Source organism: Triticum urartu, chromosome 5 (genome assembly GCF_003073215.2).
Source record: "Triticum urartu cultivar G1812 chromosome 5, Tu2.1, whole genome shotgun sequence".
NCBI lineage: Eukaryota > Viridiplantae > Streptophyta > Magnoliopsida > Poales > Poaceae > Triticum > Triticum urartu.
Window position 1 is genome coordinate 599,975,663 of NC_053026.1, and position 14,505 is coordinate 599,990,167.

The 14,505-nt window shown below is 45.9% G+C and overlaps 1 protein-coding gene across 1 annotated transcript; it reads right to left on the reverse strand.

The window, feature by feature from the left end:
• Window positions 1-2,628: 2,628 nt before the first annotated feature.
• Window positions 2,629-7,147, reverse strand: LOC125511095 (calcium-dependent protein kinase 8-like). The gene is made up of 8 exons (XM_048676380.1): window positions 6,163-7,147; window positions 5,591-5,714; window positions 5,136-5,279; window positions 4,901-5,053; window positions 4,564-4,679; window positions 4,249-4,416; window positions 3,923-4,156; window positions 2,629-3,129 (listed from the first exon to the last, which is right to left on the reverse strand). Exons 1-8 carry the CDS (start codon window positions 6,676-6,678, stop codon window positions 2,980-2,982), a joined length of 1,605 nt encoding a protein of 534 aa, XP_048532337.1. The 5' UTR covers window positions 6,679-7,147; the 3' UTR covers window positions 2,629-2,979.
• Window positions 7,148-14,505: the final 7,358 nt, after the last annotated feature.

Below are 14,505 nucleotides of genomic sequence, written 5' to 3' on the forward strand. Positions count from 1 at the left end.
CAACCCAACAGACACTTTCGGAGATACCCGTAGTATACCTTTATAGTCACCCAGTTACGTTGTGACGTTTGGTATACCCAAAGCACTCCTACGGTATCCGGGAGTTACATGATCTCATGGTCTAAGGAAAAGATACTTTGACATTGGAAAACTCTAGCAAACGAACTATACGATCTTTAAGCTATGTTTAGGATTGGGTCTTGTCCATCACATCTTATCAATGACATCCAATGTCCATAGTCAGGAAACCATGACTATCTGTTGATCAACGAGCTAGTCAACTAGAGGCTTACTAGGGACATGTTGGTGTCTGTTATTCACACATGTATTACGATTTCTGGATAACACAATTATAGCATGAATAAAGACAATTATCATGAACAAGGAAATATAATAATAATGCTTTTATTATTTCCTCTAGGGCATATTTCCAACAATACTCAGTTGGCAAGGGAATGTAGTCTACTTGCACACACATTGATGTTTAGTTGACAGAAATACTATTGACACACACATATGCTCAGTTGGCACGGCATGTAGTCTAGTTGCACACATATTGATGTTTAGTTGGCAGGAAGACTAGTTCGTCGAAACATACCCATGCAGGATCTAGTTTTGAAGAGCACGTCACGAAGATTCCAACTGTGAAAACAGATCGCAATTTTGATGTGCAGATTAAAAGTTATGTCTTTTTAAAATTCTGAACCAACAAATAAATGCATAGAAGAACAAAGTGCATGCACCGAAAGATATGGCTGTGTTGCTATTTAATACGTTGCGGGAAAATGGATTAAACGAAAAAGATTTTCTAATTAGGAGAAGGGACAAAAAATTTCCTTAAATAATCGGCCGCTCGCTAATCATACTGGGTGGCTGGACGCCGGCTAGACGCGTCCAAAAAAAAATAAGGCCGCTATCACAAAGCTAAAGCAAATGAAGATAAAGCCCTCCAGAAAGCGGGACATAAGCTGCAGGTATGCCCAAATTTTCTGCATATCCTATTGAAACAATCTGAAGATAAGGTGCATCATTCAGATGGCAAGATTTTTAAGAATTGGAGGTAACGAGTCAAAACGAAAAGGGCAACGCCTTACCGTCCAAACTATTAGAACCACCGGAAAAAATAAGCCATGGTAATACATAGAAGTCGATAGGAAATGAGAAGTATATTAGGATACGCTGCAAATTGAACAAATAAAGCAGATCAGATGTAGAGAAAGTAATGGTGGAGCTATGTGAAGCCCGAGAACCAAATCGATAGGAAATGAAAAGAACATTAGAATACATTGCAAATTGGACAAATAAAGCAGATCATATGTAGAAAAAGTACCAGTAAAACTATGTGATACATGGCGGCGACAAATAAAGCAGATCAAATTGGACAAATAAAGTGGTTGTTTCCCAACTGGCAAGGGATGGGTTGCCATACTTCTTGGTTCGAGGCGCGGCGACCAAGATCTCTTTCTCGACTATATGAAGGTTGTCATGAGATACACCAACGTCCAAGGGCTCGTAGATGCAGTGTCCATGAAGGTTGCTATGTCGCTCTGGCACAAGCTACAAGTGAAGTTAACGCAGAGTTGCACCAAGACGACGACGACGACTTACAGATCGTCTCCTGCCAGCACTGCAACCTCGCCGCTGTCCTCCTCCCATCATTGACATCGATGAAGACGAAGACAAAGACGAAGAAGATGTTCAGGAGCTGCCAAATATTGCCCAAGTCAAGCAAGAGGTACGACGCTTAGGACGCTTACTAGGGCATGTGCCTAAGTGAAACTGACTGAAACTGAAAGTTTTAGTTTCATCAGTTATCGTTAGTGTCAGTTATGTTCAGTGTTTCCAAGTTTCAGGTTCAGGTTTAGTTTTAGTGACTTGAAAACATTGTCGGACTATCTGTGTTATCTATGTAATTCTATCTGTGGTGCCTCCTATGTAAAACAGAAACTGCCTTAATGCTATGTAATATATGTGTGTTTGGATGTTGTTTAAATTTCATGCAGGAATTGAAGATACTCAGAACTAGCTTCCAACAACAAAATTGCAAGTAGGGGATGCAACCATTTAGGATGAAAAAGACAGAAATAAACTTGTGGGATCCTACTTGTCAACCTTGCAGCAACACGTGTACAGATCATAGGACCGACACTTATATACTTCAACTAAAGGAGCGACCTGTTGGTTCACCAAACCCCGACCCAGTATCACACGTTCTCCAGGTCCGAAGGGGTCCAGTGCCCAACCACCGACTCCTCCCGGAATTGCGTTATCGGAGGCAAGCCAGGAACAGTCAGAACCTGACTTCTGAATTTGAAATCACTGCTTATGCAAGGTATTGGGCATACAAGAACAATCTGCAGTATTAGCATGATGAGGAAGGGTTATTTTGCAAACTAAGCATAGGCCAGATGGCTAGGCTCCATGTAGGGGAACATGTTCATTCAGATTGAAGTGCTCACAGTGATGATGAATTATGTACTGTGTTTCTGAAGAATTCCCACGCACGACCAAATAACCTGTCACGGCAGAAACTTGCATCTATTTGCCGTGTTGTCTGACAAACCGGAACCTCTGCGTCCCACAACGCCGGTTCGACTCAGCAAAACCGTCAGCACTCGGCAGCAAAGGTGAAAAGCCAAGACTCCTCCTCTGTTAAGCATTTCCCATGCTACCTTTTTACATTACACTGCAAACGATTGTACTACTTACAAGCTATCTTCTTTACAAACAACAAAGAATCGAGTGGTAGCTGCATTTACCGTGTGAAAGAAACAAAGAACCGGAGAAAGAAATGAGCCGGTGAAATCTGACGACAAAACCCCGACAACAAAACCCCGGCACAGCGAAACAACATGACACTCCATGGTCAATATATACCCCGCCCGCGCCTCGGGGCGATCACGATCAATGGTTCTGCTCGACAGAGCACTCGGTGTGAGAAACAGAGCACCCCTTCTGTTTCTTACATCTCTGCTTGGTCTACTTCTGGTCGTCGCTGATGGACCCATCCTTGTGCAGCTTCAGGCTGAGGTTACTGAACCTCTGCCTCGAGTACTGCCGGGACGCCTTCCTCCAGTCCGTCCCCGCCTTCATCATCGCCGCAAACTCGTCGTAGCTTATCTTCCCGTCCTGTAATGTCCAAAGATATACGCACATCGATGTCAGGTTGAATTTAAGGGGGTTGAACAAGTCAAGCTTGCAGCTTTCAACCGCAAATTGTATGTTACATCATATCATTATCCTTGTGACCTGGTCTGGCTGGTAAGTCGTTTACTTTGCAATGTCTAGTACTGTACTATTCTTGACTGTCTGGTATGCCTTTGATCCTAAGGGAGGTTGAACAAGTCATATACTCCCTCCATTTCTAAATATATGTATTTTTAGATATTTCAATACAAACTACATACGGATGTATATAGACATATTTTAGAGTGTAGATTCACTCATTTTGCTCCGTATGTATTCCCTTATTGGGATCTCTAAAAAAGACTTCTATTTAGGAACGGAGGGAGTATGTTGCTACTTTCAACTGTTATTTCCTTTATATCAAATCCTGTTAGGTTAAACGTTATCCTTGTCTGGCAGGTATGTCGCTTATTTTATAGCGTCCAGTACTACCATTGACTGTCCGGTATGACTTTGATTCTATAACATATTATTATAGATGCAATGATAGCAGCCGCCAATATTTTAGTTAGCCAGAGGGAATCCTTTAAAAGAACAAGTCTTGCAGCAACATTTGAATTCTGACCGCCGGCGTGGGTCATGCATGTAGAACCATTCCAGAAACTAATATTCAAATCAGTTTTCAGTAGTAGGTTGGTTTCAGTTTTCAGTGGTAGATAAGTCATTAGCATATGTTCTGACTTCTGAGAAAGATGTTGTACAGTTTAGTGGGTTGTGAAGGTATGAGAGGGCTGACCTTGTCTGTATCTACATCATGAATGATGCCATTGATAATGTCTTCATCGCAAGCTCCATCCACCTCATCAGTCAAAGCCACTCTAAGCTCTTCAATCTCTATGTACCCACTCTTATCTTGGTCGAAGTATGAGAAAGCCTTTTGGATATGCTCATCATTGCCTATTTTTCTCACATGGATAGACACCGCAACGAATTCCCCATAATCAAGGGTGCCGTTTTTATCAACATCAGCCTGCAAAAGCAAATGTAAGTAACTACCTTTAGACCTCTCAAAAACCAGACTATATTTTTATATGTAGTAGAATTTTTTGTTCAGTAACTCACAGCATCCATCAACATCTGAAGATCTGAATCATGCATTTTGTTTCCGAGTTTACGAAGTCCAGCCTTGAACTCCTCAAAGGTTAGTTGGCCCTTATTGTTTACGTCCATGCTATCAAACATTTTCTTTATGTCAGCTACTTCTTCTAAGGACAAATGCTCTGCAATCACCTGCAAGGGTTAAAGCATATGAGTTGGTTTAACTAGAGAAGCGTTCGAAATGTGACTTATTTTATGACATCAATTCTGATTAAATTTTTTGTTCAGTGAGGACACTGATGTACTTGGAACTTGGAGCTACCATGTAATGAGTCTTACCCTTAAGGCTTTCTTCTTTAATTTGTTCATTGCAGAAAATTGCTGCAGTCTTGCTCGGACAGTGTCGCCAAGTTGAATGTCAGGATTCTTTTTGGAATCGTGTAACCATGGATGTTCTGCACATGCAACCAACAATGTCACAAAAGAAATAGGAGAACTGTCTGATAGATGCAATTGGTATAACCATGTCAGTTCATATTCATCAACTGCTCACGGCTAGGACATAAAACAGGCATATCACCGCATAAGATACAACCACAATTCACCATTCGAATGAGAGTGAGAAAGCATTATGTATGTTATTACGCAATGGAAAAGGAAACACCATAATGCTCACCAAGTACTTGTGCTGCAGTAAGCCGTGTGATTGGATTTGGATCCAGCATCCGCCTGACAAGATCTTTAGCAGGCTCAGATACTCTGGGCCACGGGTCTCTTTTGAAATCTACCACAGAGCGTATAATTGCCTGTGCTACTCCTTGTTCAGTTTCTGCACAACATAACAGGAATTTGTAAGGTGATTTATAAGTTCCCCGCAACATACATTCAGTCTATTCCAGGAAGGTAAGTACCTGCCCAAAATGGTGGCACACCACAAAGAAGTATGTAAAGTATAACTCCTGCACTCCAGACATCGATTTCAGGGCCATAATTGCGCTTCAAAACCTCTGGGGCCATGTAGTATGGACTGCCTACGATTTCGCTAAACCGTTCACCTGCATACAGAAGCCATCATCGATGATGAGTAACCCTTCAGTTCTGCGGCAAAAATGTCATGCATATATTCTCAACAAAATGTATCAACAAAATCAGCTCCATTTTGCAGGGATGGGAAATCAAGCACTAAAATACAGTGGGAAATCTATTATATCACTTAATACGAGTTTTAATATTTGCTTTGAGAGGCTTGAAATTACTACATGGATCAGAGAAGAAAAAAGGGAAGATCTACATCGCTTATTTTAGCAAATCTAGATCATAAGGTGCAAAGGTATGTTACTGAGCACCAGGTGTCTGCTGAGCATACCAGGCCTGAAGAACACAGATAGCCCAAAATCAATTGCCTTCAGAGGAGAACTCTCCTTCTTGTTTGCATATAAGAAGTTTTCCGGTTTGAGGTCCCGATGGATGACACCATTTCTGTGGCACATCTGTCACCATAGAATAGCAAAGCAAGAGTACATGTCAGATACTCGGAGGTCACAAAACAATCCAATGATGCAAACCCATGATGCAAAGGCTGGATGAACATATGCTTAGAAATCAGGATGCTCCTTAAAGCAATTTCACTAATTGCCAGTTCGGTTAAACGTTTAACACAAATGAAACCAATCCCCATGGTTTACCAGGTTATCGATCCGGAACAACTGAACAATTAAATTAAGTTCTGAAGCTCAGCTAAGCTGAAAGCTAACATGAGTTCCTCTTCTTTACTAATCTATGCTAAATTCATGAACACAAAGCTGCCAGTGGTAGCAACTAAAACTATTAACATAGCTTGAGCAATAGCCGACAATTCTTCTCATAACTGAACTAATATATGGCATAACAAGCAGTACTAGTGCTTAGCGAGCAAGAGAAGCAAGCTGCCTTGTTTACCTGGACGACCTCGACGATGGTGCGGGTGACGGCGGCGGCGGCGCGCTCGGTGTAGTGTCCCCGGGCGACGATCCTGTCGAAGAGCTCGCCGCCCTCGCAGAGCTCCATGACGAGGTGCACGGCGTCCTCGTCCTCGTAGGCGGCGCTGAGGCTGACGATGTTGGGGTGCGGCGGCATGTGGCGCATGATCTCCACCTCGCGGCGCACGTCCTCGACGTCGACGGGGGTGCGCAGCTTGCGCTTGGAGATGGACTTGCAGGCCATCCGCGCGCCCGTGGCGGCGTCGGTGCAGAGGTAGGTGACGCCGAACTCGCCGCGGCCGAGCTCGCCGCCCAGCACGTACTTGTCGTCCAGGTCCCGGCCCGTGGGGTCCCGCAGCACCACCAGCCCCGCCCGCGCCGGCGGCGCCCCCGCGCCGCGGTTGTACGCGACGGTGTAGGGGTTGGCCTTGGGCTTCCTCCTGTTCTTCCCCCGGCCGCCACCCTGCGTCGACGGCGCGCCGCAGCAGTTCCCCATGGCGCCTAGCTACGGCCGCGGAGCGGGCTGATTCGGGGGCGGGCGGCCGGCGGCGAGAGCTAGATTCAGCGGAGGAGGCGGCGGCGACGGCTATGGAGGAAAATAAAAGAAAATCGAGGGGGAAATTCCTGAGCGGTTTGTATGTAGTGCTGCTGCCTGGGAGGGGGCTGGCGTGTGGGCTGGGGCGGGGAGTCCGCGGACTCCGGCCGGCTGGATGCGCCCCACTTCTAGAAGAAGCCAGCCATGAACAGCAGCGCACCGCGACCTTTACCACCAAGCAAAGATGAAATCTTTGTGGCGTGGCTCACTGGAGACGGTAATGATGGTGGTATGGTATGAAGATCCAGCCTTTAGGGGCGGAGATTTTGTGCGAATTTGAGAGGGATTAAGTTAAGCAGCAGCAGCGTGGGGGGTGGTGGTGTGAGGAGGAGGAGGAGGAGGATGGGGCAGTTGGTGCCGTGGTTCTAGAAGTTGGGCAGTTATTGTCCGGGAAACAGCACAACCGCCCTCGTTTTTGTTTCAAAAGTCCACACGCATGGAATTTCCATGCCATATTCTGATGTCTTCACACTATAATAATGCCAACTTTAGTGGTTTATAGCTACAAAATGTCGGCTAAAACGATACCCCTGCCTGCAGAAATCTCTCTTTTTTTAGCTTAGAAATCTGTCTTTTTAAAAGAGGATGTTTGTGGAGTGGTGTGAGATTAGCATAGGATTAGCGAGGGTGCTATTTTATAGGACGGCCGTTTTTGTGCTAATTCGATGGGTGGTTAGCTGGCGGAGGCGCGTTGGACTTGAAAAATAAAGTAAAGTGAAGGGGGACTAGCATGATGGGAGTAGAAAAATGGGAGCGGGACTTTTTCTGCAGCTGGACCAGACGGCGACAAGCGGCGAAGAAAACGGGCTAGGGTTCGGTGAGCGCGATAGCGAGATCATCCTGATGAGCCTGCCCCGTTCGTTACGCAGTTGGCGGATAAAAATCTTATTACGGACGAGTCGTCTGATTATTCTAGCGGTGGTTTAATCCCATCTCCGCCGGTCGTCCTCTGACCGGGAGCGCCGGCGTTGCTTGACGGGATCAACGATGGGTGAGTAGGTAGGTGTGCAGGGAAACGGAGGGTGGTGGGGTTGAGTTCAGACTTTATCAGACTCCACAACGGCGCGGGGGATTCCGTTTCGAAAGAAAAAAAAAACGGCCGCGGGAAAATCAGTTAGGTAGCTACAGTGAGTTTATGCTTGAGGCTCTCTTCACTCTCCGGAGAGGGAGAGGGAAAAAGAAAAGACTAATTCTTGTTTTTTTATAAATAATATAATATGATAAAAAGACCAGCTCGTGGTCTAGTTCACTTTGTGTTTACGTGTGCTGCATCGTTTTGATCTCAGGGCCTGTTTGGTTTCAATAAGTCACCTGACTTATAAGTCAGGTGACTTAAAACCAGTGACTTATAAGTTACGTCCGTTTGGTTGTCACTTGACTTATAAGTTACCTAAACCACACCTTCTCACCTTGCTTTTTAATGTAATGGTGATGAGACCCACGCAAAAGAGGGTGACTTATAAGTTTTAAGTTGGGATGGAGGAACTTATGACTTATAAGTTGGGGTGACTTATAAGTTGGATCCGTTTGGCAAAATAAGTCATTTTTTTTACTTTTCGACTTATAAGTTGGTGACTTATTTGGAATCAAACAGGGCTTGAGTCCGTTCCTTCCATATACCGTAATAGTAGTAGTACTACTGTACTAGTCCACAGCAGTTAATGACATACTGGTACTAGTCGGTGTTCTCATAATTTTCTTCAAAGGGGTCCGGTTCTTGCTTCCTTCCGTTTTCCTTCTTCGGCTACAGTACGAGCCGAACGAGCACGTCACCCCAAACTGGCCAAGACACGGAAGATGCGAAAACGGGAAATCCCACGAACACGGGTGTCCCGGGAGTATACCTGGCCATACCTCGGGCCGGGCCGGGCCTAGCCAAGCCCGACGTAAAAAAACCCAGGCCCGGGCCCGGCCCGGCCATCGGGCCTGTTTTTTGGGCCCGAACATGTAAAAGCCTGTCGGGCTCCGGGCTGGCCCGGCCGAACCTTCAGAAAAACGCAAAAATGACGGGCCCGGGCCCGGGCCGGCCCGGTCATCGGGCTTAAAATCTAGGCCCGAGCCTGGTCCGGGAGCAGCGTCGGGCCGGGCCGGGTCGGGCTTTTTCGGGCCGGGCTTCCCATGGCTAGGTATACCCGGGAGTATACCTGGCCAAAACTCGGGCCGGGCCTAGCCAAGCCTGAGTCAAAAAACCCAGGCCCGAGCCCGGCCCGAACTCATAAAAGCTCGATGGGTCTCGGGCCTCAGGCTAGGCCTCTTTAGGAAATTGCAAAAATGAGGGGCCCGGCTTTCGGGCTGAAAATCTAGGCCCGAGCACGGCCCGGGAGCAGCGTCGGGCCGGGTCGGGTCGGGCTTTTTCGGACCGGGTTGGGTCGGGTTTTCCATGGCCAGGTATACCCGGGAGACACGTACGGTAGATTTGGCCGACGGGCGGCAGATCGCCGGCGACGCGTACCCGTGCCTTCCTAGCCAACTCATCAGCTGCGAAACCAAGGCCCATGTTCGGTGTCGCTCCGCTCCACAATTCCGCTTCCGGAGCTGGTGGAGTTGCAGTTCAAAATGACACAGTTGCGGTTTTCTCACTCCGCATATTCCGGAAATTGGTGAATTACCGAACAGGATCTAAAACTTCACGGAGAGAAAGCTACTCCCTCTATATATAGTTATAGTGTCAAAAATGATCTTATATAGTATGGAACGTAGAGAGTAGCATTTTACGATCGACAACCAACATTGAGCCAGGTTCTTCTTGCATCAATCCACGCTAGCTGCAGCAGCTTCAAGGCCCACTTACACGTCATCGCTCGATCTACATTGCAACCACCAGAATGTGTATTTCCGTAACCCTGTTGTAAGTGCATCTAGTGCCACCCCTAGTTGGTTTTGGAGTATTGACGACAAACCTAGTTGAGGGACTAATGTGTTTGTGAGAATTGCAGGATAACACAGGTAGAAGTCCCTCATTGATTCAGTTTTACTACCAGAGATGACCCCTAAAAATGTATGAAGACATTGAAGCCAAAGGTGGTATATGAAGATATTCACATTGAAGACTATGACAAAAGAAGATACGTTATGAAGCCTATGGAGCTCGAAGACTTAGATCTTTCGTAGTTCTTTTTCTTTTGTGTTGAGTCATAGGAACCACCGCACTGTTAAGTGGGGTCCAGGAGAATCAGTCAAAATGACTGAAGTGATGCCTAAATCAAAAACCTATGTCTTCGAGTGAAGACAATGAGAGCGAATCTTGTCCAGAGCCGGACAAGTCAGCTTTGCTTGTAGCCCAAGTAAAGTTGCCATGAGAGTTTGAAATATGACCATTGAGACACGTGTCAGTTCCTTAGTGACCCAGAGTCATTTCGGACAAATCAGGTCGGGTTGCCAAGTGGCTATAAATAGCCCACCCCCTACAACCATAAACGGTTGGCTGCTCAGATTTCAGTGCACGGCTTTTGTCGTTTGAGAGCAACCCACCTCAAAGCCTTTGAGAGAAAATTCCTAGCGAGGAGAAAAGCCCTAACCACCCAGAGCCAGAGAACATTGGGCATCACTTAAGTCTTCTTTTCTGTGTGATCTGAAGACTTATTACACTTGAGGACTGTGAATCCTCCAGACGGTTAGGCGTCGCGTTCAGAGCATCCAAGAGACATTGTGGATTGCCAGTGAACGAAGTTTGTGAAGGTTTGGGAGTCTACCTTGAAGACTTACCAGAGTGATTGGGCGAGGACTATGTGACCTTAGCTCAAGGAGAATACGGTGAGGACTTGGTGTCCTGAGCTGCGTGTTCAGGACTGGGTGTCCGGGACTGTGTGTCCTAAGGTTTAAATACCTAGCCGCTCCAACCAGACGTACAGTTGTCACAGCAACTGGAACTGGTCCAACACATCATTGTCTTCAACGAGTCACTGGTTTCATCTTCACTTCCTTTTTCTTACTGTTACTCATTGTGAAGCCATTGCACGCTTGCTCTATCTTTTGTCTTCACAACGTGAATGTATGATCTGTTTGGCTTCATAACTTCTTCCTACCTGATCCTTATTACACTGCAGCTGTTTGTCATTGTGCTTTCACTCTATTGAATACTTGACCATGGCTGGCCTAGTGTAATCTAACTTCCGCTGCATAGTAATAGGCATAATCTTTGCTGTTTGTCTTCATAACTCCCATGTTTTGAAGACTTTCATAAAAATCGCCTATTCACCCCCCCTCTAGTCGATATAACGCACTTTCACCTGTCATAAAGGAATGAAACTTGCTATGTTCTCTCATAAAAGCCCTCTCTTTTATCCAACAAAAAATTAGGTTCTCTCGTAAAAAGGAGTGGATCAAGTGACTGAGGGGCACAAGCATTCGTGGAATCCCATAGCTTCCAAAGAATGGTAACGGTCATCGATGGCTAGATATCATTGTCAAGGCTGCACGGAGTTTGGATGTCCCAAACGTGTTCCAAACTTGGGTGGAAACAGGGCACTGAACAAACATGTGGAGAGCACCCTCGAAGGGGACATCACACCTAGAACATGTGGTTTCGAGGACGACGGTCTTGCGGAAGAGAATGACCTTGGAGTTGAGGCGATCTTTGAACAATGTCCATATGAAATATCTGAATCTTGATGGGCACTCTCGAGGACCAAATGATAGTGGTATTGTGGTTCTCCATAGTCTCCTTGGAGAGTAGTAGCGAGTAGGCGTACTTGGAGGAGAAGGGCAACCGTGAGTGAGGAACCTTTCTTCCTCGGCGACATTGTGGTTGAAATCCTGCAACAAAAGAAAACGTCATATCTCGTCCTGAAGAGGCACGACGTTAACGCAATTTCGCGGTTAGACAGTAAACCATTGTGCGCGATATTTGCTACTAGAACCGTTGTTTTGATGGTGTGGGAGTGTAGAATCGTTGTTTTGATGGTGTGGGAATGTTAGTAGGGAAGAGATGTAGCTAGAGGTTGACGCAAAAGTCAAGTGTCAGTTCAAATGAAAGTGAAATTGCTCTCTCGTTATGAAGTTTATAGAGCGTTGTAGGGTTGGAGCCACGGTGTGCTGAGAATACGTGGCTGAAGATTCAAGAGGTGCTCCGAGAGGCTGGGTGATGACTTTGCTTCATGTTGCTACGGTGCGACCACAGAAGTCTTTCTTTCAACTTAGCTGGCTCTGGTTTCCATTCTTAGTCCGCTCTCTCGTTATGTCAGGACTTTAGAACGCGCGTGACAAGATTCATTACGCACGCAGATAACAATCTGAGCTACGATACTTATTATATCCGATCATAGTACGATGGCTAATCCCATGGTATGCTGCAGTTTAATCCTATGCATGAACGTCTCAATCTGCATTGAGTGGACCCCATTGTAGGTCCTTAAACTATTTCAGATGTGTCACATAGATCCTCAAACTATGAAAGGTGTCATCCAGGTTCTGGAACTATTTTACAGGTGTCATGTTGGTCCTCGAACTAGCTGCCAAATATGTACACACTTACTACACTTCGAGGACCCGGATGACATTTTTCATAATTCAAAAGTATATGTGACATCTCTGAAAAAGTTTGAGAACATATAATACACTTCACTCATCTGCACTATCGTATGGAAAATGGGACATGTAGTGTTGTACTACGTAACTATGCATAGGGCGCTCATAACAATCTAAATGTATAGTCGTCTGATTATTCTATTCTAGCAATAAGATGTCTAGGCGTCTGCTGACCAAGTGACCAGGAGAGGCGTTGCTTGACGAGATCAACAACTCGAAGGGGAGGAGAAGAAACATAGCACAGTACCTGCGTGAAGGAAAGCGGAAGGTTCAGTTGGGTTGGGTTGGGTTCAGACTTATTTTCTTTTCATTTCTTTGCGAGAAGGGTTCAGACTTGACTCGAGAAAGCCCGATGAGTATCAACGGCCCTGGAAAACGTACAGCATTATGTGCTACTACATCAGGTTGGTGGGTAGGTAGCCACGGTAAGTCGAGACAGCTTGAGAGTGGACTTGTACTTTCCAGCCAGAGAGAGAAAAAAGGAAAAAGATCAGTTCATTTACTTGTGTTTGCGTGTAGTGTTTGATCTGAGTACTCCCATTCAATGCCATGACGGTCTATATTTGGAATTCCCTGAAAAAGATGCATTAATTTTTTGCTGCAACGGAGGAAGGAAGGTTCCCATCTTTGTCGCGGTGGCGAACCAACTTCGCCGGCCGGGTCGGTCGGTCGACGTGTGACGCGCTTGCGTTTCCGCTTCAAGAAAGAACGAACACGGAGCAGCGACGGCGCACGTACGCAGCAGGTAGGCCGCCAACGCGCTGCCGCCGCTGTCTTTTCCGGTGTCTAGTCTGGTCTGGACGTGGCGAGTTCGCGAGCCGATGGCACGTCGACCAAACGGCCTGCCGTTGGCTGGTTTGCGCCTAGAAGAAGATGGAAAATGCCATGCCACTGGCGTACGTCTCGGGCACTTTTGGGAAACACACGTACGCTCCTGGTGCCGTTGGTAAAAAGTTGGTTCATTTGCATCTACTCCTACTCCTAGTCCTAGTACGGTCTAGAAGAAGAAGATGCAAGGATCCCACGGGAGCCTCGGGTGCATCTTTGGGAACACGTGTGTAGGTAGCTCGGGTCGACTTGGCACTGCAGGTGGCGGGTGACACGCTAGGCAGCCTCGTGGCTCCGGCGGTACGTGCCATGAGCGCGCCGCCCGGGCGAGTTCGTCAGGAGGTCGCCGAGACGGCGACGCCTACACGTGCCCTCCTACAGCCCACTCACCAGCTAAGAAGTTAGACTCCCTAGGATGGGACGAGAACTAAATGTTTGCAACTGGTAAATCTTGAGCCATGTTCTTGCATCCGTTTTTTTTTCATTTTGAGGTTCTTGCACCCACTGATGCTAGGTTAACCATCGAATCAGAATCATACCAGCGAATCAACTGTCCTTTTTTTAGTAGCGCCGCACTTTTTTGACCAACGATGTTCATAGGAATAGTTACAAGGTTAGGGCATCTTCAACGGCGACCCGTAAATTCGTTTAATCCCGAAATAACATTTGTGGAGGTCAGGTCAAAAGGAAAAAAACAATTTAAAGTGCTTCCAAAAATAGCAATTTTTGGGTGTCAATTTTGTTTTTTATCACGACTTCCATGAATGTTATTTCAAAATGAAAATATTCAAGCACTGAGAACATTTGTCAAAGATTAAGCCAAAAAAGAACTATATTTATTTACTATTTTTTATTTTACTATACATTAGCTAGGGAGCATATGAGCTCATGACTAGTCCGCGTCCGTAAGAAAGACCATCTCGTGGTCTTAGTTCACTTGTGTTTGCATGTAGCGTTTGATCTGAGGGGGTGTTTGGTTCAGGGACTATCCCAGAGACTAAAAAAAAGTTTCTAAAAAGTCTCTAGGAACCAAACAGAAAGGACTTTTTCTACAAGGAATAGAAAAAAACTCTATTGAAGAGTCTTTTTTGATTAGTCCCTGGAATTAAAAAAAGTTCTAGAACTTCTGAACCAAACATCCCTTGAGTTGGTTCTATACCTGAATAGTTCACACACATTTAATAGCGGCAAGGATGGAAGGTTTCCGTTTTTCTTCTGTCGTACTAGTAGTGGCGAACGAACTTGCCATCCGGTCCATCGCGTGTTTGTTTTCCCGTTCTAGAAAGGGGCGTGTTGTTTTACCTGTAGTTTATGTCAGGTGTGGCAGTTTATGCCCCCAGATTTTATTTTACCTGTAGTTTCGGACGAAATCCC

What these genes read in the sequence shown, in the direction of transcription:
- LOC125511095 (XM_048676380.1), bottom strand. Translation starts at nt 6,678, where the DNA reads ATGGGGAACTGCTGCGGCGCGCCGTCGACGCAGGGTGGCGGCCGGGGG. An exon ending in ATCTGTGTTCTTCAGGCCTG is followed by an intron (nt 5,280 to 5,590) that starts GTATGCTCAGCA and finishes TTCTGTATGCAG; the next exon opens with GTGAACGGTTTAGCGAAATC. An exon ending in ATGATGTAGATACAGACAAG is followed by an intron (nt 3,130 to 3,922) that starts GTCAGCCCTCTC and finishes TGGACATTACAG; the next exon opens with GACGGGAAGATAAGCTACGA.